Source organism: Desmodus rotundus, chromosome 5 (genome assembly GCF_022682495.2).
Source record: "Desmodus rotundus isolate HL8 chromosome 5, HLdesRot8A.1, whole genome shotgun sequence".
Lineage (NCBI taxonomy): Eukaryota > Metazoa > Chordata > Mammalia > Chiroptera > Phyllostomidae > Desmodus > Desmodus rotundus.
This window is the reverse complement of record NC_071391.1, coordinates 78,660,510-78,685,640: the sequence shown is the minus strand read 5'-3', so window position 1 is coordinate 78,685,640 and position 25,131 is coordinate 78,660,510. Positions and strand designations below refer to the sequence as shown.

The 25,131-nt window shown below is 37.4% G+C and overlaps 1 protein-coding gene across 2 annotated transcripts in view; it reads left to right on the top strand.

Annotated features, from left to right (window-relative positions):
- The window catches only part of NPAT (nuclear protein, coactivator of histone transcription), a 68,808-nt gene that overhangs the window by 42,722 nt on the left and 955 nt on the right, over positions 1 to 25,131 (top strand). The window contains exons 8-17 of one of the 2 annotated variants that reach the window (XM_024570829.4): positions 3,238 to 3,325; positions 3,835 to 3,926; positions 4,203 to 4,290; positions 10,888 to 10,984; positions 11,652 to 11,780; positions 13,835 to 15,502; positions 17,585 to 17,700; positions 17,776 to 17,884; positions 23,008 to 23,068; positions 23,170 to 24,328. In XM_024570829.4, coding sequence (XP_024426597.2) covers positions 3,238 to 3,325; positions 3,835 to 3,926; positions 4,203 to 4,290; positions 10,888 to 10,984; positions 11,652 to 11,780; positions 13,835 to 15,502; positions 17,585 to 17,700; positions 17,776 to 17,884; positions 23,008 to 23,068; positions 23,170 to 24,328 — 3,607 coding nt within the window. The remainder of the gene's footprint in view (positions 1 to 3,237; positions 3,326 to 3,834; positions 3,927 to 4,202; positions 4,291 to 10,887; positions 10,985 to 11,651; positions 11,781 to 13,834; positions 15,503 to 17,584; positions 17,701 to 17,775; positions 17,885 to 23,007; positions 23,069 to 23,169; positions 24,329 to 25,131) is intronic. The other variant, XM_045203958.3, reaches the window with a different exon arrangement.

Genomic DNA, 25,131 nt, shown 5'->3' with positions numbered 1-25,131 from the left:
CCTCCAGTGGACTCTCCTGTGAGACTGGCAATTTCTCCCACTACTCCAACCCTCATAGGTTTTCTACAACCAGCGGTTTTGAGTCTTTATTTTCCCACGCAGGAACCCTGGGTTGCATGGTCTCTCTGGACCCCCAGTTGTTCCTTCCGATTTATTTGCATACAATTGTGGGACTGTCCTATCTGTCAGCCACTGCCTCACCTGCCCAGTCCACCCACCACTGCCTTGCCTTGCATCTTCTCCCTCCCCACCCCCATGGCCTGTGTCTGCCCCTTTTACCACCCTAGATGAATGTTTCTTCTTTAACTCCTTGTTTGTTAGACTTCCAGACAGTTGGGTTTTCTGGCCATTCTGGTTATTTTCTGTTTTTAATTTGTTTGTTATCCTTCTTTCGGTTGTGTGAGGAAGTCGAGCGTATCTACCTATACCTCCTTCTTGGGCTAAAGCCTCCCAGTTTCTCTATGTTTTCGTTGTAATTTTGATTTGGTTGTGCAAATACACAAGCCATATCTGCCAAAGTCATCATCTTAACTGTTTCCAGTAGATGCTTTTAAAAAAAAACTGGTTTCCAATAACCTTTAAAAATAAAAAGGATTTATACCAGGATATTTACATTATAAACAAAGTAACAAGACTGGATTAAGTTCTTGGAACTATTTACCATATATCCATTCCAAAACATTTTTTCCACGTTATAACCTCCTTGAAATCAGGTGGCATCTTTTTTTCTTTTTTAATATATTTTACTGATTATGCTATTACAGTTGTCCCATTTTCCCCCCTTCACTCCACTCTTATCCTGCACACCCTCTCCCTCCCACGTTCCCCCCTATAGTTCATGTCCATGGGTCATACACATAAGTTCTTGGGCTTCTACATTTCGTACACTATTCTTACCCGCCGCCCCCCCCCCCGTCTATTTTCCACCTATCATCTATGCTACTTATTCTCTGTACCTTTTCCCCCTCTCTCCCCCTCCCACTCCCCTGTTGATAACCCTCCCTGTGATCTCCATTTCTGTGCTTCTGTTCCTGTTCTAGTTGTTTGCTTAGTTTGCTTTTGTTTTGGTTTTAGGTGTGGTTGTTAATAACTGTGAGTTTGCTGTCATTTTACTGTTCATATTTTTTATCTTTTTTTTCTTAGATAAATTCCTTTAACATTTCATATAACAAGGGCTTGGTGATGATGAACTCCTTAAACTTGACCTTATCTGAGAAGCACTTTATCTGGCCTTCCATTCTAAATGAAAGCTTTGCTGGATAGAGTAATCTAGATTTTAGGTCCTTGCCTTTCATGACTTGGAATACTTCTTTCTAGCCCCTTGTCTGGAAAGTCTCTTTGGAGAAATCAGCTGACAGTCTTATGGGAACTCCTTTGTAGGTAACTGTCTCCTTTTCTCTTGCTGTTTCTAAGATACTCTCCTTCTGTTTCATCTTGGGGAATGTAATTATGATGTGCCTTGGTGTGTGCCTCCTTGGGTCCAGCTTCTTTGGGACTCTCTGAGCTTCTTGGACTTCCTGGAAGTCTATTTCCCTTGTCAGACTGGGGAAGTTCTCCTTCATTATTTGTTCACAGAATTTTCCAATTTTTTGCTTTCCTTCTTCTCCCTCTGGTACCCCTATAATTCAGATGTTGGAACGTTTCAAGATGTCCTGGAGGTTCCTAAGCCTCTCCTCATTTTTTTTGAATTCTTGTTTCTTCATTCTTTTCTGGTTGGATATTTCTTTCTTCCTTCTGGTCCCCACTGTTGATTTGAGTCCCAGTTTCTTTCCCATCGCTATTGGTTCCCTGTACATTTTCCTTTATTTCACTTAGCATAGCCTTCATTTTTTCATCTAATTTGTGACCAAATTCAGCCAATTCTGTGACCTTCCTGATTACCAGTGTTTTGAACTGTGCATCTGATAGGTTGGCTATGTCTTTGTCTCTTAGTTGTATTTTTTTCTGGAGCTTTGATCTGTTCTTTCATTTGGGCCATTTTTTTGCTCTTGGTGCACCTGTTACATAAAGAGGCGGATCCTTAGGTATTCACCGGGGCTGGGTAACACTGTCACTGCACTGTGAAGCTGTTCCTTGGGGAGGGATCCAATCAGGAGTAATGGCGCTTGCTCCACTCTCTGCTGGTTTTCATTCACTCCCTCTGCTACCCACAATCAAATTGGGCCCTTCTGGTGCTGCTTCCCGAGTGGGTGGGTTTGTGTACGTTCTAGGCCCCTGTGGGTCTCTCCCAACTGAACTCTCCTGGGTGGCTGGGAATTTCTCCCGCTGCTGCCTCAATCCCCACAGGTGTTTTCAATCAGTGGTGTGAGCATTAATTTCCCAGTGCTGGAGCCCTGGGTTGTGTGGTCTATCACCCGGTCCTCCCGCTGCTGCCTTTCTGGCCAGCTACAGCTTTGCCCAGCCCGTTCCACAGTCCTCAGGTGGCATCTTATAATCAATGGCATATTATTGAAAATGTTTTTTCTGTAGTCGTACAGAAAAACATATCAAAATTGGTATTATGTTAGGTTTTATGAATTAAATGTTTTTGAGTGAATATAAGTAATACTGGCATGTTTTAGGGTATACAGACATTTAAAGTCCTAAATCAGTGGATAGTCATCTTTCCAGGTTCAGTCTGAGAAGAGTACTTTCCGACCACTTAACCCATATCTCTTTGTTTGAAGGATACTCAGAAAGAATGTTATTAATATAAAGTTGGTTTATTCCCAATTTCTCAACTGCCATGTCGTGGGTATTTTTGTTGGAATTTTTACTGTTGGTTTTCTTTCAGTCAAGGCTAACCTCAGCCTTCTTTATGATAAGCTTTCTCACCTAACCATATAAAATAGTAAATCAGGTGTAATAATATATAACATTTATAAGAACCTTGACCTATTTATAACATCTTTCATATACTTTATTTCATTTAATTCTTTCATAAACTTTATAATGTAATTGGTCTTATCCCATTATAAAGTGAGTCAGAGGGTCATAACTTACCTTGCTACAGATCACATAGCTCAATAAATGGTAAAGATAGACTTCACATTAATTTTTTTTTTAATTTAAGTCTAGGAATACCTTTCTACTCTGCTGCCCTTTGTTCTTACCAAAAATTGAGAAAATATCTGTTCTACCATGATCTGAAGATTTATATCTGTATTCATAATGTACATATTTTGTCAGTGTGTATAATTATCATTGAATCTGTTAACCATACTACTTAAAAAGACGATCTTTTAAAATGTGTTTCAGTGAATCTCAGAGGAAAAATACCACTTTGTCTGGGCCTCAGTCAACAATACGGAATTTCCAGGATCCAAATGCATTTGCAGTAGAAAAAGTAAGTGAACTTAAATTTTGCAACCTAAGATATTCCTGAGTTTTAAGATATTGATATATACAAAGACTATGTATTGGAATTGCTTTGTGATGGGGGGTAGCAAATTTTAACAGTAAGAGACAGCTCATTCAGAATAGATAGCAAGTGTGAATACACCAAGTAAGAAAAAAGCTATATGTTTAGGAGGTTGTAGTATAATATTTTGGAATTTTGTAATGCCGTTGGGCATTTTACAGGAGTCAGATTATTAAAATCCTTCTATGAAAAGGTAAATACTTTTTAACTATGTTATGTAATCGCTGAAGTAACTGTTGGTGAAGAACCTGTGAACACTTACAAGTTGTAAAATGTAGTATTCAGATGTTAATATGGAGGGAGCCACCATAACTTCTGAGTCTCCACCTAGATTTGTTAAAGCTACTCAGCTTCCATTAATTGGTTTTTTTTTTTTAACATAAATAACATAATATTCTATCTGTTGTTTTGCTGATGTTGCCTTTATTTTCCAGCAAATGGTTATTGAAAATGCACGAGAAAAAATATTAAGCAACAAATCTCTTCAAGAAAAGCTTGCAGAGAACATTAATAAATTTTTGACTAGGTAAGCTATGTGTATTTAAAATGCCTGATTGTTTTTGCCTAATTGAGATGTACTAAAATTTTTCCTTTCTGCCCCGACCAGCATGGCTTAGTTAGTTGAGCAAAGCAAAGGGTCGCTGGTTCGATTCCTAGTCAGGGCACTTGGCCTGGGTTGTGGACCTGGTCCCCAGATGGGGCACGTACAAGAGGCAACCAATTGATGTTTCTCTTACATATCAATGCTTATCTTCCCCTGTGTCTAAAAAATAAAAAATAAATTTTTCTTTCTACATTATAGTGACAACAATATTGCTCAAGCACCTAAGCAAACAGATAGCAACCCTACTGAACCAGAAACTTCAATTGATGAACTTCTGGGACTTCAGGTATGGGTGAGGGTGGCTGTGTACTACATATACACAGTTATGTATACTGTGTACTACATAACTATGTAGTACATGGTTAAAAATGATGGTATTTTGGTTTCATTCCAAAACCATTGCCAGCTGATTAGATATATAAAATTATTTAAAATAATTATTTAAGATACATTTCCTTTGTTACATGAATATAATCTGTTCCTGAAAATGTGTTTGTGAATTTTTAAATAATCAGTCAAAATTGCATTATAGTCATGTGCTACAGAATGATGTTTTGGTCAGTGATGGATCAGGATCACATATAGAGGGTGGTTCCATAATAAGATTACTAATGGAAACTGAGTGTTCTGTAAGAAATGGAAGGAACTGTGGTTCAGAAGGAATGTTTTTTTCTGACAGAAGCAGTATCTGTGGAGCTTGGCAATAGGTTCCCTTGCATTCAAAGCACCTCAATTTTGAGGTTATATCCTAGTCAGCCACTGACCTGATTCAGCACAGAGGAGCCTATCCTCAGCACTACATATTCAGAGGGTCGCTACAGCCCTCTCAGATCTAGCCTGATGGTGTTCAGAGTACATTTGTTATAAGATCTTCGTTGAGGACCTAAGATCCTGTACAAGCACACAGGTCCACAGGAGCTACCTTAACAGGTATTGAGTGTCACTGCCACTTTCATAAAAGCTTTCTGTGATAGTGTGGAGCCAGCCTGTTCTTGTACTTTGGGAATATTTTCAGATTGTAATGCTGTAAAGAGTAGATAAATTTTATTTCTTCTATCAATTCAATGCCAGAGAGAACCCTCTGTGTCAGATAGGGCCAGTAGAACGAAAAACAAATTTGCAAAGTCAAAATATTGAGTCCTCAGTGCTGTGCAATCTCCCTATTAAATACCCTCATTTTTTATGACTGCCACAATGTTTCTTAATCTAACTACTGGTCCAACATGCAGTAGCCAAAATCACATCATCCTGCCTATCCCCCTATGGTCTTTTATCTCTCTAGATTGATTTCTTATTCTTATTGATTCTCAGGTCACCTTTTACTTCCTCCTGGTAGTCACTTTTATGGTGATTTTTGCCTTACCCAGCAGAATTTCTCCTCCATATTTCCTGTCAGTCTAGCCCACATCCCTGTTCATGGAGCTGAGTGACATAGCTTTGATATTCTGTTGCTGACCCTGTTGGAAGGACATACAGGAAGAGCCTGTGGGACAGTGTTTATAAAGTCTACAGTAGTGTACAGTAATGTTCTAGGCCTTTACATTCACTCACCAGTCACTAACTGATTCATCCAGAGCAACTTCAGTCCTTCAAGCTTCATTCATACTGAGTGCTGTATATAGATACACCATTTTTTACCTTTTAATGTATTCATACAGTACATTTTCTATGTTTAGATATGTAAATACTTATCATTGTGTTAAAATTGCCTATAGTATTCAGTATAACAACAGGCTATACAGGTTTCTAGCCTAGGAGCACTAAGCTATAACATATAGCGTACGTGTGTAGTAGGCTCTATTATCTCGATTTGTTCAAAACATACTATTAGGTTCGTACAGCAACAGAAGTGACTAACGATGCATTTCTCAGAACATGTCCCATTGTTAAGTGTCACATGAGTACTTTTTTCCAGTTTTATTGAGAAATGATTGACATACATCACTGTATATGTTTAAGGCATAAAGATTCATTAGTGGGTATGTATGTTATATGCAATAAGCAGCAGTACCGTACAGTGTATGATAAATTAATTTCTTCTATACTGCTATAAACTATGTAAGAATTTTAAAAAGCAATGAAATGATATGTTAAAGATACTGGGTAGGCTAAAAAGTCTGTTTAGTTTTTTCCATAAAATAAGACACATTTTTCATTTTCACCAATAACTTTATTGACTTGGATGTTTTGAGTATGTTGGCCATCTCCCACTATTGGCTTCTAGTCGGTAGAGGTCAGGGATGCTGCTAAATATCTTTCAATGCATAAGGCAGCCCCACAGCAAAGAATTATTGTCCAAAATGTTAGTAGTACCAAGAAACTTCACAAACCACTTTGACACATTTATTCACAGCACCTTCTCCATACACATTATCTACCAATACTGAGTTTCATAGCCTCCTCTTTCTTAATGTTTAACACAAACATGTTGCCTGGCCTAAATTTTATAGTCTCAAAGTCCTTGCTTATATTATCTGCACAAACACATCAAAACGCAGGTGGCTCCTGTAAACAAGGCACTCTGTTAGTACTGTGAGAGGTTATATTAAAATGATGATACAGCCCTCTGTTATTGGTTATTTATAATATTTGCAAGTCTTTGTGACCTTGGGGAAGCAAGATTTCTTAGGCTATATAAATCACTAACTAATAATAATTTTAAAAGGCTTCCTTGAAGTTTAAAATACTTGCTTGTTAAAAGTATTATAAAGAAAAAAGACAAACTACCAACTTAGAGAAAATATAATACATATATCTGGCAAGGAATCTGTATCCACAGTATATAAAGAGCTTCCACAAATTAATAATAAAAAGATAAACCATCCCATTTTAAAAGGGGGGTGAAAGACTGGGACAAAGGAAGATATGGGAATGACCAATAAGCCCATGAGAAAACACTGCATTGTCACTTTGAAAATGAAAATAAGGATAAAATAAGATGTCATTTTACACTTAGAGTGGCTAGAGTGAAAAATCTGACATGACCAAATATTAGCAAGCATATGAAACAACTGGATCTCTGAAAAATTGCTGGTGAAGGATGTAAAATAATATAGCCAATTTGGAAAACTAACATAGTTTCTTACAAGGTTATATATATACACACCTATATACCTAACTTATGACTTGGCAATTATACTAGGTTTTTACCCAAAAGGAACAGATATGTTCACAAAAAGACTTATACAAGATTGTTCATAGCAGCTTTATTCATAATAGACAAACACTGAAAAGAAACCAAAACAAACCAAATGTCCTTCAATAAAAAGGAATAAACAAATTTTGACATGGTCATAAAAAAGAATGCTATTGAACAATAGAAAAGAATGAGCTGGTAATACACATAACAACATGGATGAATCTCAAAGTTATGTTGATGAGAGAAGATAGACATAATGGAATGCATTTCATACGGCTCCATTAATATAAAGTTCTAAAACAGTCAACAGTAATGTATGCTGAAGGAAATCAGAAATTGTTGCCTAGGTGAGGGTAAGGTGAGTGATTTGCCAAGGGGAGGAATTCTCTAGGAAGGGGAATTGGGGGTGGGGTGTAAATTATTGGGTAATGGAAATGTTATACATTTTCATTTTGATTGGGGTGATGATTATACTGACCATACAGTTGTCAAAGCTTATTGAACTGTGGACTTAGCACCTGTGCATTTTATTGTGTATAAAGTATACCTTGATTTTTAAAAAAATTTTACAAGGTTGATTTGCAAGTACCCATGGAACACATTTCCACAGGATTCTTTTGATCCTAATTTTTAAAGTTTAGAATAAATTTAGATTTACTAGAAAAATGTGTTTCTTCAACAGTAACTTTTATAAGAGGAGGTATGGTGCACCCTTTCATAGTTTGATTAACATTGAGTTGACATTATTTATATTACTGTAAATTTTCAAGTTATTAAGATATAGAAATATCAGGTCAAGCTTCTAACTTTCTCCTAAATCATACTTTATTACAATTATTGATGTTCTCTTTACAGCCTCGTAATCCAAAGTTAACTGGTTCTTTTACTTCAGACAAAACATTTTTTTTTTTAATTTTATGGCCATTTTGTTTAAAAATCCAAATTTTTATCACCTTATGAGAGTTCCACTTTACCTGTTTTTCCGTATGAATTTCTTGTCCTATGTGATTTACATGTATGTTTCACCAACATTGAAGAATACAGCATTGCAGAATGATTTATAGATAAATGAAATTGAAATTTTAAATCTCCAACTATAAAAGGAAAGTAAATAAATACTCCTAGCTAGAATACTGAAACTTTTTTGAAATCCAACATTTCAGCTGAAAATATTCTGTTTTGCTTTTTCTGTAATATGTTCCTGGTCTTTTTCTTTCTTTCTTTCTTTCTTTTTTTTTTTTTTTTTTTTTTTAATGTCTTAAATCTTCACCGTGGTTCATTGTAGTTCAGTTGGTTGGAGTGTTGTCCCGTAACCAAAGGGTTGCAGGTTTGATTCCCAGTCAAGGCACATAACCTAGTTTGCAGTTTTGATCCCTGGTCTGGCCCATACTACAGGCAACCAGTCTTAAGCTTCTCTCTCGCATAGGTGTTTCTCTTTATCCAGCTCTCTTTCCCTTCCTCTCTAACAAAGCAATGAAAAAAAATGTCCTCAGATGAGGATTAAAAAAAATCTCAAATCTTCATGTAAAATTGATGCAGTTGGAAAATACATTCTTTTTATCTGGCCACTTTGCATGCCCTTTGGCCAACTCCAGCTCCAGTGTGAGAAATATTCAACCTATTCTGTTAATAGTAACTTACAGGAAATGTGGTGCTAATGGTGTTTTACCCCAGTAGCTTGTAAGCATGAGAAATCTCAGCACTTCTACTGACTACACATGGGTAAGGGACAGTCTTTACCCCATGGTTGCACACCAGCTTTGAATAAGTTATTTTAAAGTGTATTCGATATCATTTCATTTAAATCATATTGGTCTCTATAAAAAGTACAAGTGTCCAGCCCTGGCCAGGTAGCTCAGTTAGTTGGAGCATCATCCAGTATACCAAAGGGTTGTGGGTTCAATTCCCAGTCAAGGCACATACCTAGGTTGCACGTATGGGAGACAGCCTATCGATGTTTCTTTCTCACACTGCTCTTTCTCTTTCTCTCTCTCTCTCCCCCTTCCTCTCTAAAAAGAAAAATAAAAAGTACAGATATCCAGTAAACATGGAAATATATTCAACTCAGTAATGAATATAAAGACAACAGATTGCTTTTATTTATTATGCTGATAGTGGTTAAAAATTCACATTGCCCTTTATTTGTAAGGGCATGTGCAGTTACACACAAGAGAGAAGGCATCCTTTACAACTTCTCTGGAAGGCTGCTTGGCAAGAGTTCTCAGAATTTTATTTTATTTACCCCTGGCTGGTATGGCTCAGTGGATTGAGCACTGGCCTGCAAACCAAAGGGTCGACAGTTCGATTCTCCATCACGGCATATGCCCGGGTTGCAGGCCGGGTCCCCGGTTGGGGGCATACGAGAAGCAACCACACATTGATGTTTCTCTTGACTGGGAATCAAACCAACGACCCTTTGGATCTCAGGCCAGCGCTCAGTCCACTGAGCCATACCAGCCAGGGCTCAAACACTTAAATGTATGCATCTTTTGAACTAGTAATTCCAATGAGAAGCATTTAACCTAAGAAATGAACGAGTGCCTGGGTAAAGATTTTCACTGTAGCTTTATTTACTGTAAATGAAAATTAGAAAAAGTTTAAATGGCCCAAAGTGGGAATTGGTTGAATCTTTTATCCTACTACTGAAAGGACACTTTTTAATAGGAAAATTTTTTAAAGCTTAAACCACAAGGACAAAGAAGAGGACATGACAGAAAAAAATTTTATTTGCAAGTTGAAATAGATAAGTGGTCCCTGACTTAGCAGGACAGGCAAAGCTCAGGTAAAAGCCACTTTACAACACAGAAGTCTGAAAAGACTTGACACCAGTACTTTGGAAAGTAAGGGATAAGATAGGGCTACAAGTAGGATGCAAAGGTGCAAACTTTAGGAACTAGTTAAACTCCATATCTTCCCATACCACACTATCCCACAGAAAAATTATCTGTCATAAATTCTTCCAGCAATACATCTAACTCACTGAAAGGAAAAAACTAAAAATGTAGATGATTCTGTAAGATTACTCTACTGCCTAGATTGTAATTGACAAGCTCCCACTTTCAGCCGAGAATTTTCAGGTAGTTTACAGCATGCTAATTTTAAATCTGAGCAGACAAGCAAGGATTGTCCAACATTTGAAGACAGCATTTAATATGAAGAGACCAAAGCAAACAGCTAAAAGGAGTGAGCTAAATTTATATTTGGAGAACTTAGAAAGCACTGTACAATAAGCTAATGTAAAAAAAAAAAAAAAAGAAACAGATTAAAGAACATTATAAAACCAAACTCATAGAAAAGGTGATCAGATTCATGGTTACCATAAGTAAGGTAGTAATAAGTGGGAGAACTGGATGAATGTCAAAAGGTATAAACTTCCAGTAATAAGATAAATAAGTATTGGGGATTTAATGTACAACATGGCTATAGTTAACACTTCTGTATGGTATACTTGAAAGTTGTTAAGAGATTAGATCCTAAGAGGTCTCACAAGAAAAAAATAATTTGTTTCGTTTTCTTTCTTTTTTTAATTACGTGAGATGATGGATATTAATTAAACTTGTTTTGGGATCATTTTACAATACATGTAGGTCAAGTCATTATGCTGTACACTTTAAGCATGTTTTCATTTTGAATTTACAAGCAGATACAGTTCATATGTTTATTTTAACTTTTGGAATATATTTTGCTGGTATTAAGCCATATTAATTGAAATAGGATTTTTTTTTTTTTTTTTTTTTTTGGTAGAGTGAAATTCATATGTCTGAAGAAGCTATACAAGATATATTGGAACAGACAGAATCAGATCCAGCCTTTCAGGCACTCTTTGACCTCTTTGACTATGGTAAGAAGACTGTTTCTTTCAAGGCCGTTAGAAGAAAAACTTTCCTTCGTTTCTGTGGAAACTTAAGCAAAATGATGCAACATTCCCCAGAGCATCTGAAAACAGTTCCTATTTTTATTAAACATTATATGGATATGAAGGGGATTTTGTTTGTTTTGTTTTGTTTTTTCTTAAAGAAACTTTAGCTAAGTTGTAAAAATGTCAAACAGTTTTAGTTTTGTTTTCATGGGCATTTTTGCCAGTCAACACAAATGTGTTGAAATATGCTACTATACATACATTATACCAAACACAATTGGATAGTGCAAAAGGAATACAAAAAGTTGACTATTTGCCTCAATCTTGTGGCCTAGTGCAGTAATTCTTAAAATGTAGTCTTTCAACCAGCAGTGCCAGCGTTATCTGAGAACATGTTTAAAAATTCAAATTCAAGACTGCCCCTCGCCCCCAGGTGATTCTGATAATAGGCTAAAGTTTAAGAACTACCAATCTGGTGGAAAAATCTTTGTTCTGGTCATTGATAAAAAGCAATAAATTAAAATCATCCAAAAGACCATAATTAAAACCAAAGTTTAACATTTGCTTGACCACTGTCAAGCTTCATTAATTGATGCTCATTTTTATTTTGGTCATTTAACCAATTGTTTCCCTGTTCCCTTTTTAACAGGTAAAACAAAGAATAATAAAAATTTATCACAAGGCATGTCCAGTCAGCATATGGAAACCAATCCCAATGTAGTCTTAGCAGATGAAACTAATCTAGCAGTTAAAGGTTCTTTTAAAACAGAAGAATCTGGTAAGAATTTGACTTTGTTAATATCATCAATCCAAACCCTAATGTCAGTCTCAAAATTTCAAAGGCAAAAAACATTGTTTAATTTAGAAATTGTTCCAATTACCACGTAGGTCATTTTGTATTTCTAGTTTCTCTCTTCATTATAAAAAAACAAATAAAAAGAAAGTTACTCCCCAGCCTGTAGTACTTTGACTAAAAGATGAATTTTTAGTAGTTACTCTTTCATTTTACAGTAGATTGTTAACATGCACAATTTGGTATTAATAGTGTTTGACCAGTTTGACCAAAGTGTATGTAATACTCAACTTTTTTTTTTGAGCCACAAATTTCAGATCCCTCATATGTAAGGTTAGTATGTGGTATTAATCATTCAGCCTAGTAAGCAAGTTTAGCTGATGACTCAATATCCATATCTCATTTATTTAGAGGAAATTGTGTGTGACAGTCTTGAATTAAGGATTTTATGATGTTTTAGTAATATTCCTTTGTATCCACTAACTCAGTTCTTTCTGTTTCTTCCTCCCATGGAGTACCAGTATGGCACATAATTGCCCCACAGGAACTACTTATCGAATGATGGAAGACAGTGAATATGTCCGTTTTAGATCTTTTAAATATTTGCCAATTTTCTTCAGATTTTACTTTGGTAAAATATAACACATGTACAGAAGTGCACAATAAAAAATGTATTTAGCTCATTGAGTTGTAGTCCAGCAAATACCATGTAACCATCTCTTCAGTCAAAAAATAGACCACCACCAGCACCACCGAAATCTCTCTTCCTTTCCCTTCCTAATCAATATTTCCTCCATCCCCATTCCTTAGAGATAACCATTATCCTGGTTTCTCTCACAATTTTCTGTTTAGCATCAACAGTTCTTGCTAAACTTTAGACCTCTGTAGTACCCCCTTTAATCCATTTCTATCTCAGACAAGCTGTGCCAAAGTAATTGTTTCTGCTGGATTATAGTGGAATATATCTTCCTCTTTCTGTGTGTGTGTGTGTGTGTGTGTGTGTGTGAGAGAGAGAGAGACAGACAGACAGACAGACAGACAGACAGAAAGACTGCCTCAATTAAGGTCTACCCTTCATGAAATGAAATTTGAGATCTTACTCTCTCAGAAGGTCTTCCTGCTTAATTGAAACTGACTAGTGAATTTATTTGGCCTGGGTGTAATCTCCTCTACTCTTCCCACAATAAGGATTCAAATGTGCTCTGTACCACTATTATTTTACCACTGTCACATTACCAGCGTTACACGATTGTTGATAAACATTTTCTGGATTTTTCCCTGTATTTTTTATATTGTTAATTGTTACTGTTTTCTGTCCTAAAGTATGAATGCTGTATGGCACAGTTTATCAGTGCTATCTTGTCTTCTGAAATGCCCTGTCTTCTTATTCCAGCTGTCACACTTTTATTACCTCCTTTATAACACATTCTCACATCCACAAGCAGAAAGAGGTGCCTTTTGTTCTGTTCTGTATCTGCTTCCTTTGTTAGACTGGCTTTTCCAAGGTCATCCATGTTTGTTTCCCAGTACCAAACATGGTTGATTTTTCAGTAAATGTGTGTTGAATATTAAGCAGTACACAATAGCATCATATGTTGATCATGCAAAATGTACTGGGCCCCATTTCACTTTTAAGAGTATATCATAAAGTAAGGTCAGTAGAAATGGTGAAAATAGAAAAGTCAAGTGTCTTGAAGAAAACTGCATGTTTGGAGCCTTTTTTTTTTTTTTTACACATACTGATAAATATTAGATGTTCTTAAACCTATATACTCTGTCCTTCACTGTGTCATCTGTTTTACAAGAAGCTTGAAAACAATTTGGCACTTGTTTAAAAAGGCACCAGTAATTTTTAAAAAAAAATACCTTTGTTTTCATACTCAAAAAAATAGTAGATAACGGTTTTTATATCATACTTTCATTTACTGGTATGTCAGTGATTAGTTCCTTCCAAAGCAAAATAGGTTTTACGGTAAAGATGACCGCCTCAGAAGCTGTACATACTCACCATATCTTTCTACTGTCCTAATATTTTGCAGATGATCAGTCTGGTCAACCCCCACTATGTACATCTTATCAAAATGAAGACACATCAAATGCTTTGAAGAATGGCAGCAACCATGAAGAGCTTAGACATGAACCCCAGGAACATTTTTCCCAGATAGGCTCTACCATCCAAAAAAAGACCTTCAAAACAGTTGTACCTACTGAACAGAAGGGTAACCTTGATATTACCTTTGAGTCTGTGCCTAATTTGAATGACTTTAACCAAAGATTAAATTCTGATGCCAAATGTAATCAGCATTGTGCTGAATTATACACCAGTCAGATGTCCACTGAAACTGAAATGGCCATAGAAGTTGAAAAGAATTCTTTGTCTCCAAATGTGCCGAATGAATCTCAGTTACAGCCAGATTGTTCTGATACACCAGTAACTTCATTCGTTGCCCTTGGTGGTGAAACTAAAAATGAAAACTTAACTCTCTCTGGAAAAAGTTCTCAACTTGTATCCCCAAATATACCATTAACTGGAAAGCCACCTAAAAAAAGTCAATTTTCTGAAAGTTCGAATGATACAGGAAGACTGAAAACTAATTTCCATGGTTCCAAGTCACCAGATTCTAGAGAAATTCACCAGAGTAAAATTGAAATTAATGATGTATTACCAGTAACATCACAGCGACTTTCAGATTGCCAAGATAATTCTTCACTTCAAAGTAAAATATTATCTGTGTCTGTTGAAAGTTCAGGTTTAAATGTATCTGAACAACAAGTAGAAATTTGTCTTGGAGATTCAATATCTTCAATTAAACAGCCATCTAGTGATTCATCATGTGTTGAGTTAAATCATACAGAACATGAAATTCAGCCCTCCAATTCTGAGAAAGTTGCTTTGGATTCACGTGAGCCATCATCTTCTATAAAAGAAGATGGAGATAGTATTTTTCTCTCTTTGGGTGAAAATGATAACTGTGGGGAGGTTACATTGGTGCCTCCTGAAGGTAATCTTGTAGAAGATAGACATTCTCTTCCTTCAGAATCTGTGTGTTCTTCAGTGTTAGAGTCTCACCCTGAACCCCAAAATACTAGTGATAAACCTGCTAGCAATAACTCAACAGAAATAGATGCAGCAAATATTGTCTCTCTCAAAATTATCATCAGTGATGATTCATTTGTTTCCTCAGATACTGAACTTAACAGTGCTGTTTCTAGTATCAGTGGAGAAAATGTGCCAACTATAATTTTGTCTTCTGCTAAATCACCTGCCAAAAATGCAGAATTAGTTAAATGTCTGTCTTCAGAAGAAACTGCAGGTGTTATCACATCTACTGAAGGAGATACAGCCTCAGTGGAACAAAGCCTTTTGGTGCTTAAACCTGAAGATACTGCAGTAACCAACACTCAGAGTGAAGACAGCATTGGTTTTTCAGCCAGTGTTACACCATGTGTTTCCAAGGATGGAGGGTATATACAGTTGATGCCAGCTACAAGCACAACTTTTGGCAATTCAAATAACATTCTGATAGCTACCTGCGTCACTGATCCAACAGTCTTAGGGACAACTGTAAGTCGGTCTAATGTTGTAGTATTGCCTGGAAATTCTGCACCTATAACTGCCCAACCTTCTCCGCCTCAACTACAGACACCACCAAGATCAAACAATGTATTTGCTGTCAACCAAGCTGTGTCCCCCAACTTTTCACAAGGTAACTTTAAGAACATACTGAAGTGGCCCTGCCTAATATGACTCAGTGGATTGAATAATGACCTGCAAACAGAAGGATTGCCAGTTCAGTTCCTAGGCAGGGCCCATGCCTGGGTTATGGGCTGGGTCCCTGGTTGGGAGTGTGCAAGAGGCAACCACACATTGGTGTTTCTCTTTCTCTCTTTCTCCCTCCCTTTCTCTAAAATTAATTAAATAAATAAATAAATAAAATCTTTTTTTAAAAAGAAAGGACATACTGAACTTTACTTCTGTGGAATAGGATTTAGTTTCTCCTGTGTATGCAGTTATTGACCAGGTAGTAAAAAGTCTTAGATAGTATGAGAAAAGTTTCTGAAGTGTGTAATTATATCTCCTCTTTAGCTAATTAATTCAGTCAAACTTTTTTTTAATCTGGTAAGCTATGGAATTTGGTGATTTACAGTTTTTTCCTTTATTTTCACAATTACTTTCCAATCATGTTCTAAACTACAAAAGAGAAAAGACTAATTTATCAAATAACTATATACCTACTACAGCCCAGTGTTGTAGGAATTTTTAAAAAAATATATCTATTATAGTTTTAATTTTCAAGGAATTTATTACCTATTTGGAGAGACTTTTTTAAAAAGATTTTCTTTATTTTTAGAGAGAGGGGAAGAAACATCAATGTGTGCTTGCCTCTCATTCGTCCCCTACTGGGGACCTGGCCCACAACCCAGGCATGTGCCCTGACTGGGAATCGAACTAGCAACCCTTTGCTTCACAGGCTGGTGCATCATCCACTCAGCCACACCAACCAGGGCTGGAGAGACTTTCAAAACACAACTTACTTCTCTCCCCATAAACCTCTTTGTAATTTCTCACTGTCTTCCACCTTCCAGAATTGGTCCCTCTCTTTAGAATTCTTTGTTTATAGAAAACTTACTGCATTTAGTACATGCTATTTTGAATGTACCACATTTTTTTGGACTATAAGATGCACTTTCCCCCCAAAATTTGGGGGGGTTGCGTCTTATAGTCCCAATGTAGCTTACCTGGCTCGCTGGGGGGGGTGGTGGAGCGGGGTTTTTTCCCCCTATTTTCCTTCTCTAAAACTTAGGTACATCTTAGGGTCTGGTGCATCTTACAGTCTAAAAAATACGGTAGTTGGTAATTGACATGCCCGTCTTATTGGGCATTTTTTAATTTATTTTATTTGAAGATAGAACTTACTGCACATTGTTCTCCATTTAATTATTGGTTCCCACGTTTTTCCCCCTCTTACATTACAGGTATACATTAAAATGTGATGAATTATCAGCAATCAAACGTGAAGCCTGATGGCTCTGTATCCAGTACTTTTTAACATAAGATAAAGGAGGGGTCAGAATTGGTAGAGAATGTAGAGCTTGAGATGAAGCTTAGACAAATAAGGTAGTATCTGGAGTAAAAAGAAAGGAGTCTTAGGCAGTGTAAGTGTAGGGAGATGTTTGAGGTAAGGTGTTGATGAAAGTGAGATTAACCTGACAGGAACAGTTACTGAATGTGTGTAAGGAAGAAAGATTCATTTACAGGGTAGGGCTGACTTATGATAGCCACAAACTACACTGTTGACTTCTATGGACCATACAAGCATTGTATTTTCTCTCATAGTTTTGACTGCACCCTTTTTAGACCCATACCAATATGTTAGGGTTATGAGCAAGTCTTGGACTATTAACATTTAGTTGGGACCCTAATTTTTTGGTACAAGATTCAGACTTGAAACCTTCACCAACAATTTTATAGTCAGTTTCACTGTTCTTTCTACAGGAATCAAAATATAACTATTAATATGATCTCTTGGCTGTAGAATCTTACGTTTGCTTATAATATTTTCCTTGACTAAATGCCAAAACTACTTTAATATTCAAATTCACTTTTTCTTAATTTGTTAGCTTTGCTATTATTCCTGAACTAATTTTGTAAAAAGAAGGGTAAATTATAAAGAAAAAGGGATTCTGATTTTATAAAATTTATTTCAAATGAGTAATCATTTTGGTGTCTTAAGTTCATGAGAGAAAACTTTATTTTATTGAGTTTGTCATGTTTTGTTTTGCTTTAGGATCTGCCATCATAATTGCTTCTCCAGTCCAGCCTGTACTCCAAGGAATGGTAGGAATGATACCTGTATCTGTGGTTGGACAGAATGGAAATGCATTTCCTGCTCCTCCTCAGCAGGTAAGATTTATGAACTAAAAATGGTGCAGTGATGCTTTTCAAACACAGTATAAATTATGGCCTTTTCTTTTGTAGGTCCTTCATATGCCTTTGGCAGCACCTGTATGCAATAGAAGTATCCCTCAATTCCCTATTTCTCAAAAGTCTCAGAAAACTCAGGGACTAAGAAATAAGCCTTGTACAGGTACATTTTTAAGTTCATTAATGTCAACTTGTCAACTTTCTGTCTGTTTGATTTGTTTGCAGCAACACCTCTATTTTGGTTTCTCTTTTGTTTAAAGATTTTATTTATTTTTTAGAAAGGGGAAGGGAGGGAGAAAGGAAGAGAAATATCAATGTGTGGTTGCCTCTCATGCACCCCCTAACGGGGACCTGGCCTGCTATTACCTAGGCATGTGCCCTAGACTAGGAATCAAACCAGTGAGCTTTTGATTCACAGACCAGCACTCAGCCCCTGAGCCACATGAGCCAGGGCCCTCTATTTTCTTTTTCAATACTTACACCATTCCTAACAGGTAATCACCCATTCTTTGCTTAAAGCTTTTTTTGCAACAATTTAAAGAAAAAGATAAAGATAAATGGAACAAAATAGTTTAGAAAGAAACTACATACTTACAGAAGTAACATCAGAAGTCAGTGGGGACAGAATGGATTAATAAGTGAAATTTATTGACTAGTATGTATATTACAGAAAAATAAATAAAAAGCGAAAGATTTATACGATCTGGAGAAAAACCAGAGTATTACTACAGGAAAAATTAGATCCCTTCCTTCTACCATATACAAAGGTGAAATTCAAAGTGAATGAAGATCTAAAAGTGAAAGGCAAAACAAACACAAAACTAAATGTAAGAGACTATTTAAATGTTATTGGAATAAAAAGAACATCAACCCTGGCTGGTGTGGCTCAGTGGATTGAGTGTAGCATATGAAGTAAAGGGTCACGGGTTCAGTTCCCAGTTGGGCACATGCCTGGGTTGTGGGACAGGTCCCCCATAGTAGGCTTGCAGGAGGCAACAACAAATTGATGTTTCTCGCCCTCTCTTTTTCCTTCCCTTCCCTTCTCTCTAAAAATAAAATAAATGAAATCTTTTTTAAAAATTTCTTTTAAAAAAAACAAAACAAATATCAATGTATGCTTGCTTGTCACACACCCCCTACTGGGGACCTGGCCTGCAACACAGTAATCCAGGCATGTGCCCTGACTGGGAGTCTGGGAATCAAACCAGCAACCCTTTAGTTCGCAGGCGCACACTCAGTCCACTAAGCCACATCAGCCAGGGCAAGAATTGCTTTTTAAGGATGCATAATTTATAAATGGAAAAGTGTGATGGTATTGACTACAAAATTAAAGATTTTTGTCAACCAATGATACCATATACAAAGTAACAACTCGATTTTCACCCAGAGCCTTAATGAATGTTATGCCTAGTTCTCAGACTTCTCTACCTCAAATTTTCCTATCTTTGTGGATGACAACATGCCCATGTAGCTAACCTACCAAACACCCTAACCCTCAGAATTTTTTGACCTTTTCCACTTCCATGTCTTTAATCTTTACTTCACTCAACCTCTCCTATAGCTTCATCTTTTAATTTTTCACTTATTATTAGACCTAAATGATATTTTTTATTTTAAAGTGTATTTTACTGTTTATGCTATTACAGTTGTCCAATTTTTTTCTCCCCTTCATCCCTCTCCAACCTGCCTCCCCGCCCAGCATTCCTCCCACCTTAGTTCATGTCCATGGGTCGTATACATAAGTTCTTTGCCTTCTCCATTTCCTATATATTCTTAATCACCCCCTGTCTATTTTGTACCTACCAGTTATGCTTCTTATTCCCTGTACCTTTTTCCCCCATTCTCCCTGCTCTTCCTCCCCGCTGATAACCCTCCATGTTATCTCCATTTATGAGATTCTGTTCCTGTTCTGTTAGTTTGCTTAGTTTGTTTTGTTTTTTAGATTCAGTTGTTGGTAGTTGTGTTTGTTGTCATTTTACTGTTCATAGTTCTGATCCTCTTCTTTTTCTTAGATAAGTCCCTTTAACATTTCGTATAAGGGATTAGTGAGGATGAACTCCTTTAACTTCATCTTACCTGGGAAGCCCTTTGTCTGCCCTCCCATTCTAAATGATAGCCTTGCTGGATAGAGTAATCTTGGATGTAGGTCCTTGCCTTCCAGGACTTGGAATACTTCTTTCCAGCCCCTTCTTGCCTGTAAGATCTCTTTTGAGAAATCAGCTGACAGTCTTATGGGAAAGCCTTTGTAGGTAACTGTCTCCTTTTCTTTTCCTGCTTCTAAGAGTCTCTCCTTACCTTTAATCTTGGGTAATGTAATTATGATGTGTGTTGGTGTGTTCCTCTTTGGCTGCAGCTTGTTTGGGACTCTGAGCTTCCTGGCTTCCTGAAAGTCTATTTCCTTTGCGAGATTGGGGAAGTTCTCCTTCACTATTTGTTCAAATAAGTTCTCGATTTCTTGCTCTTCCTCTTTTCCTTCTGGCACCCCAATGATTTGCACATTGGAACATTTAAAGTTGTCCCAGAGGTTCCTAAGCCTCTCCTCATTTTTCTGAATTCTTGTTTCTTCATTCTGTTCTGATTGTATGTTTATTTCTTCCTTCCCCAAGTCGATGATTTGTGTCCCAGATTCCTTCCCTTCACTTTTGGTTCCCTGTATATTTTTCATTTTGTGTAGCCTTCACTTTTTCCTCTATTTTGCAACCATACTCATCCATTTCTATGAGCATCCTGATTACCAGTGTTTTGAACTCTGCATCTCATAGGTTGAGCATCTCCTCATCGCTTAGTACGTTTTCTGGAGTTTTGATCTGTTATTTCATTTGAGACTTATTTCTTTGTCTTGGTGCGCCTATTAAATAATGAGGGGTAGAGCCTTAGGTATTCACCAGGGCGGGGCAACCCATGTCACTGTGTTGTAGCGCTGTATGTGGGAGAGGGTTCAGAGAGGGAACAATGCTACTCGCTTGGCAGGTTTTCAGTCACTTCGCCCACTACCCACAAGCAAATTGGGCCCTTCTGAGCTGATTCCTGGGTGGGTGGGTTTGTGTACGTTCTAGAACCCCATGTGTCTCCCGTGAACTCTCCGGTGAGGCTGGATGTTTCTTCTGCTACCGCAGCCCCCACAGGTTTTTACAGCCAGAGGTTTTGAGGCTTTATTTCCCTGCCCTGGAACCTGGGGATGTGTGTCTGTCTCGCTCCCCAGTTATTCTTCCCGGTTTATCTGCAGGCAGATAGGGGACCACCAGCCACCGCCTTGCTTGCCCAGTCCACACCTTGTATCACGTCCTCTCCACCCCAGCTGCCCATCTACGCCTCTCCTGCCAATCTAGATGAATGTTTCTTCTCTGACTCCTTGGCTGATAGACTTCCATATAGTTAGATTTTCTGGCAGTTCTGGTCGTTTTTATTTTTAAATTTATTGTTTTCTTTCTTTTGGTTGTGTGAGGAGGCAAAATGTATCCATGTATGCCCCATCTTGGCCGGAAGTCTAGACCTATGTGATTTTTAAAGGTTAGTAACCTCTCTCAAGATATTCTCATTTTTTGCCCTGGCTGGTGTGGCTCAGTGGATTGAGCACCAGCATTCAAATCAAAAGATCACTGATTTGATTCCCAGTCAAGGCACATGCCTGGGTTGTGGGTCAGTTCCCCCAAATGGGGACGTGCGAGAGGCAACCAATTGATGTTTCTCTTCTTCTTGTTCTCCCTCCCTTCCCCTCTCTCTTAAACATAAATAATTTTTTAAAGATACTCTCATTTCCATATATCCCATGAACATCTTTCACCAATGAGAAGCTCCTATTATTTGAATCCTCACTTTTTACCTGAATTTTCACTTTCTTTCTAGATTTTCTTTCTTCACTATATAGGCTAGACCTTTCAATCTACCACAGCAGTACTTTCTCCAGTACAATTAAAAACCTTCATATCCACATTCTTGTACCATGCCTAATTGCTACCCTCCAGCCCTGGATCTAATCCACCATCCATCTCTGCCCTCACACATGGGCTTCTTAGCATTGTTTTAGAAGTGATGCCAGGCCCTTTGGTACCACTTAAAATTTTTTCACCTTTACTGCCAGTTAGGAGTCATTTTATTTATTGTATTTGTATTTGTATTTATTTATTTTCCTGTCACCTGAGGACACTCTTTTGGAGTAGAAGGGTGGGAGAAAGAGAGGAAGAGAAACACCAGTTGGTTGCCTTTTGGCCATGACCCCAACCATGTACTATATGTCTTCAACTTTTCTTTTATGGCCCCTTTCCTCCGTGGCTGAAAAGTTCATTAGGTTTGTTTCACCTGCCAGTCCTTTATCCCCACCCCCTCTTATCTCTGTTCTTCTTTATCTATATTACTGTCTTCTCTCATGTTTCCACTAAAACTGTTTAAAATGAGGTCACCAGTGACGTTTTCCATTCTTACTGTATTTCCCTCTAAGTACTGATGGCTTCTGGAACCATTATGCTATGCTTCTCCCTCTCTAGCTTTCTGTATCTCGAGACCTTCAAACTCTACATATCCATTTCACCTCTTCTTCCTCAAAGACCTCCTCTGCCTACCTTTGCCCCTCTGGTTAATATCACCATTGATTCCTCCTTTACCCTTTATCTCTATGTGAATGACCTTTAACGTCTCTAAGATCCACATAGTCTCTTACCTGGAATATCTAGTGCCATCTAATTACATCTAACTAGAATTTCTGTTTCTAGTTTTCTTTGTTCTCTAGTTCATCTTCTATACTACTGCCAGAGTGACTCTAAAACAATCTATTCAGGCATGTTTCGTATTTAAAATTCTCAAGGGTTCTCTATGAAACCTTTTGCATAATACATAAGGTCCTTCGTGATCTGATCTTTTCTTTCTAGCTTCATGTCTTGCTGCTCTGTCACATAAACGGAAATCAGAATGAAGTTATTAAAACTCCAGAGCATGTCGTCTAAGTGACAGGCTTAGTGACATGGCACTTAATATGACAAATTTTTAGTATCTTTCTGAATCTAAGTAGAACTCTTAAGTGCTATATTGAGCATTATAATTCATAAACCAAAGATAGGATTCATAATATTTGCCTGAAGTTGAAACCTGCAAAATGGGTGAGTGACTGTCTTGTATATATTAAAAAGGTGTTTTTAAACTTAATACTTGAAAATATTTCATTTGTACTTTAGTTGCCTTTAAAATTTTTTCTTAGGATGTGTGATACCACACAGTCTGTTTTCTTTCAGAGGAATATACTGTCCTTTCAAGAATGTTTTTCTTTTCTAATTAATTCATTTATAATTCTAGGAAAGCAGGTAAATAATTTGACGGATTCATCGAGTCATTTAGTTGGATGTCATACACAAAGGTGAGCATAAGAGTAGTTTCTGTCAGATTATTTGAATGCACAGATATAAAACATAAATGATTTGTTTATGTTGCTAAAAATAACTTTTTCTTTTTTTAAAGAATTGAAGTTTCTGATAAGAATATGGCAACGGATCATGGAAAAAACCTGGAAGAAATCACAGTTCCCTTCTCAGTAGAGAATGTAGTTCCAACCAGCAAGCCATTTGAAAGCCACAGACGTGTGCTCTGTTTTGATAGCGCTGCTTCCTCTGTGGCAGATACACAGGGGACAAACCAGAAAACAGTGTCCCAAAACAAAGAAAGGAATGACATTTCATTTCCTAATCTTGACACACCCATGATGTCCTCTACCTTGAAACAGTCTTCTAATAATGCTCTCAAAAGAGAGAGAGAGAAACCTCCTGTGCCTAAGATTTTATCTAAATCAGAAACTGCCATTAGCCGACATACCACTATAAAAGAAGTTCAGTCAGAAAAGAAGGTTTCACCAACAGAAATTGGACTTGAATCTTTCCATAAAGCAACAGCTAATAAAGAGAATGAATTATGCAGTGATGTGGAAAGGCAGAAAAATTCAGAAATTTCAAAACTGTCTAATGGGCAGCAAAATGGGGGTTTACGGAATGAGAAAACTATAGCTTCACTGCAAGAACTAACCAAAAAACAAGGCACATCCTCAAACAGTAAAAATGTTGTTTCAGTGGGTGCATCTGTGAAGGATCTAAAACAGGAACAAACCAAATCTGCCAGTTCTTTGATTAACCCACTAAGCAAACATACCACGGAAATGTTATCAGATGCTCAGCGACATAGCCCGGTAAACAGGCTTACGGACAATACTCATTTATCTGTACCCCGGACACCTGGCTCAGCGGCAGGGGAAAGACATAAAGAAGAACCTACAGATGGTATCAAGGTCCCCTCTAGTAGGCGTTTCACCGAAGACAATAGCACACCCAAAGTAATGGTCCCTCCTGTCACCCCAGACTTGCCAGCCTGCAGCCCTGCCAGTGAAGCAGGAAGTGAAAACAGTGTAAACATGGCTGCCCATACGTTAATGATTCTCTCCAGAGCAGCCATCTCCAGGGCTACTTCGACAACTCCTCTAAAAGACAATACACAACAATTCAGAGCATCTTCAAGGAACACCACAAAAAAGCGGAAAATTGAAGAATTAGATGAGCGCGAGCGGAACTCCCGTACTTCTAATAAAAATCTTTCCAATTCATCAATACCCATGAAAAAGAAGAGAATTAAGGCAAGTTTGAAAGTCTTAATTTCAAAATCATACCTTTGCCCTTCCTTTAGTGCTCATGTCAGAGAGCTGAGCATTTTTTTGCCATAGGTAGCTAAACGTTCTAGGGAAACAGCTTCGAGTTGTGATTGACAAAAAATGGCGTATATCTGTGTCTCTCAGCCAGTGTGATACGCAGAGTTGTCTAGGTGAAACAGCATTTTCAAACCAATTGCTAAGGCATTTGTTTGTAAACATCTTCCTTGGGAAAAGGTGGCTTTGGCTTCAGTCATAGTAGAATCCAAATTTGGGGGTAGAGGTTGACATAAGGCATGAAAAATTGGGAAGCCACTATTGTGTTTGGAATCACAAAGTAAAAAACTACTTTTAACTCCTACATCTTGTTTTATTTTTTCCACATGTCCTGCTATGTCCTTCATGGGATCTTATAGATGTTAATATGTGGAGCAGTGTAAAAACTAAGTTTACCTATTTTTTTCCTTAACCATGGTTATCTCTAAAAAGGCAATGCAGGGATAGCATTAATAAGAGAAACCCATTTTTTTCTAACCTGTTTAGCCATTTAGTAAGTGGATTGAATAGAAATAAAGGTGTCTAAAATATGTATCAGGGAAGGAGTCTTGGCTTCACTGCCATGCAGGCCTGGGTTTGAGTCCTCCATCCCCTGCTCACTGGTTCTGTGACTGTGATTAAGCCCATAGCCTGTCTGAGTCCCACCAGCATCATGAAACAGAAGGTTACCGCACATCTTACCTGATATCTGTGAGGGCTAAATGTGCTTGTGAAGTGCCTGGCGTATATTAAAT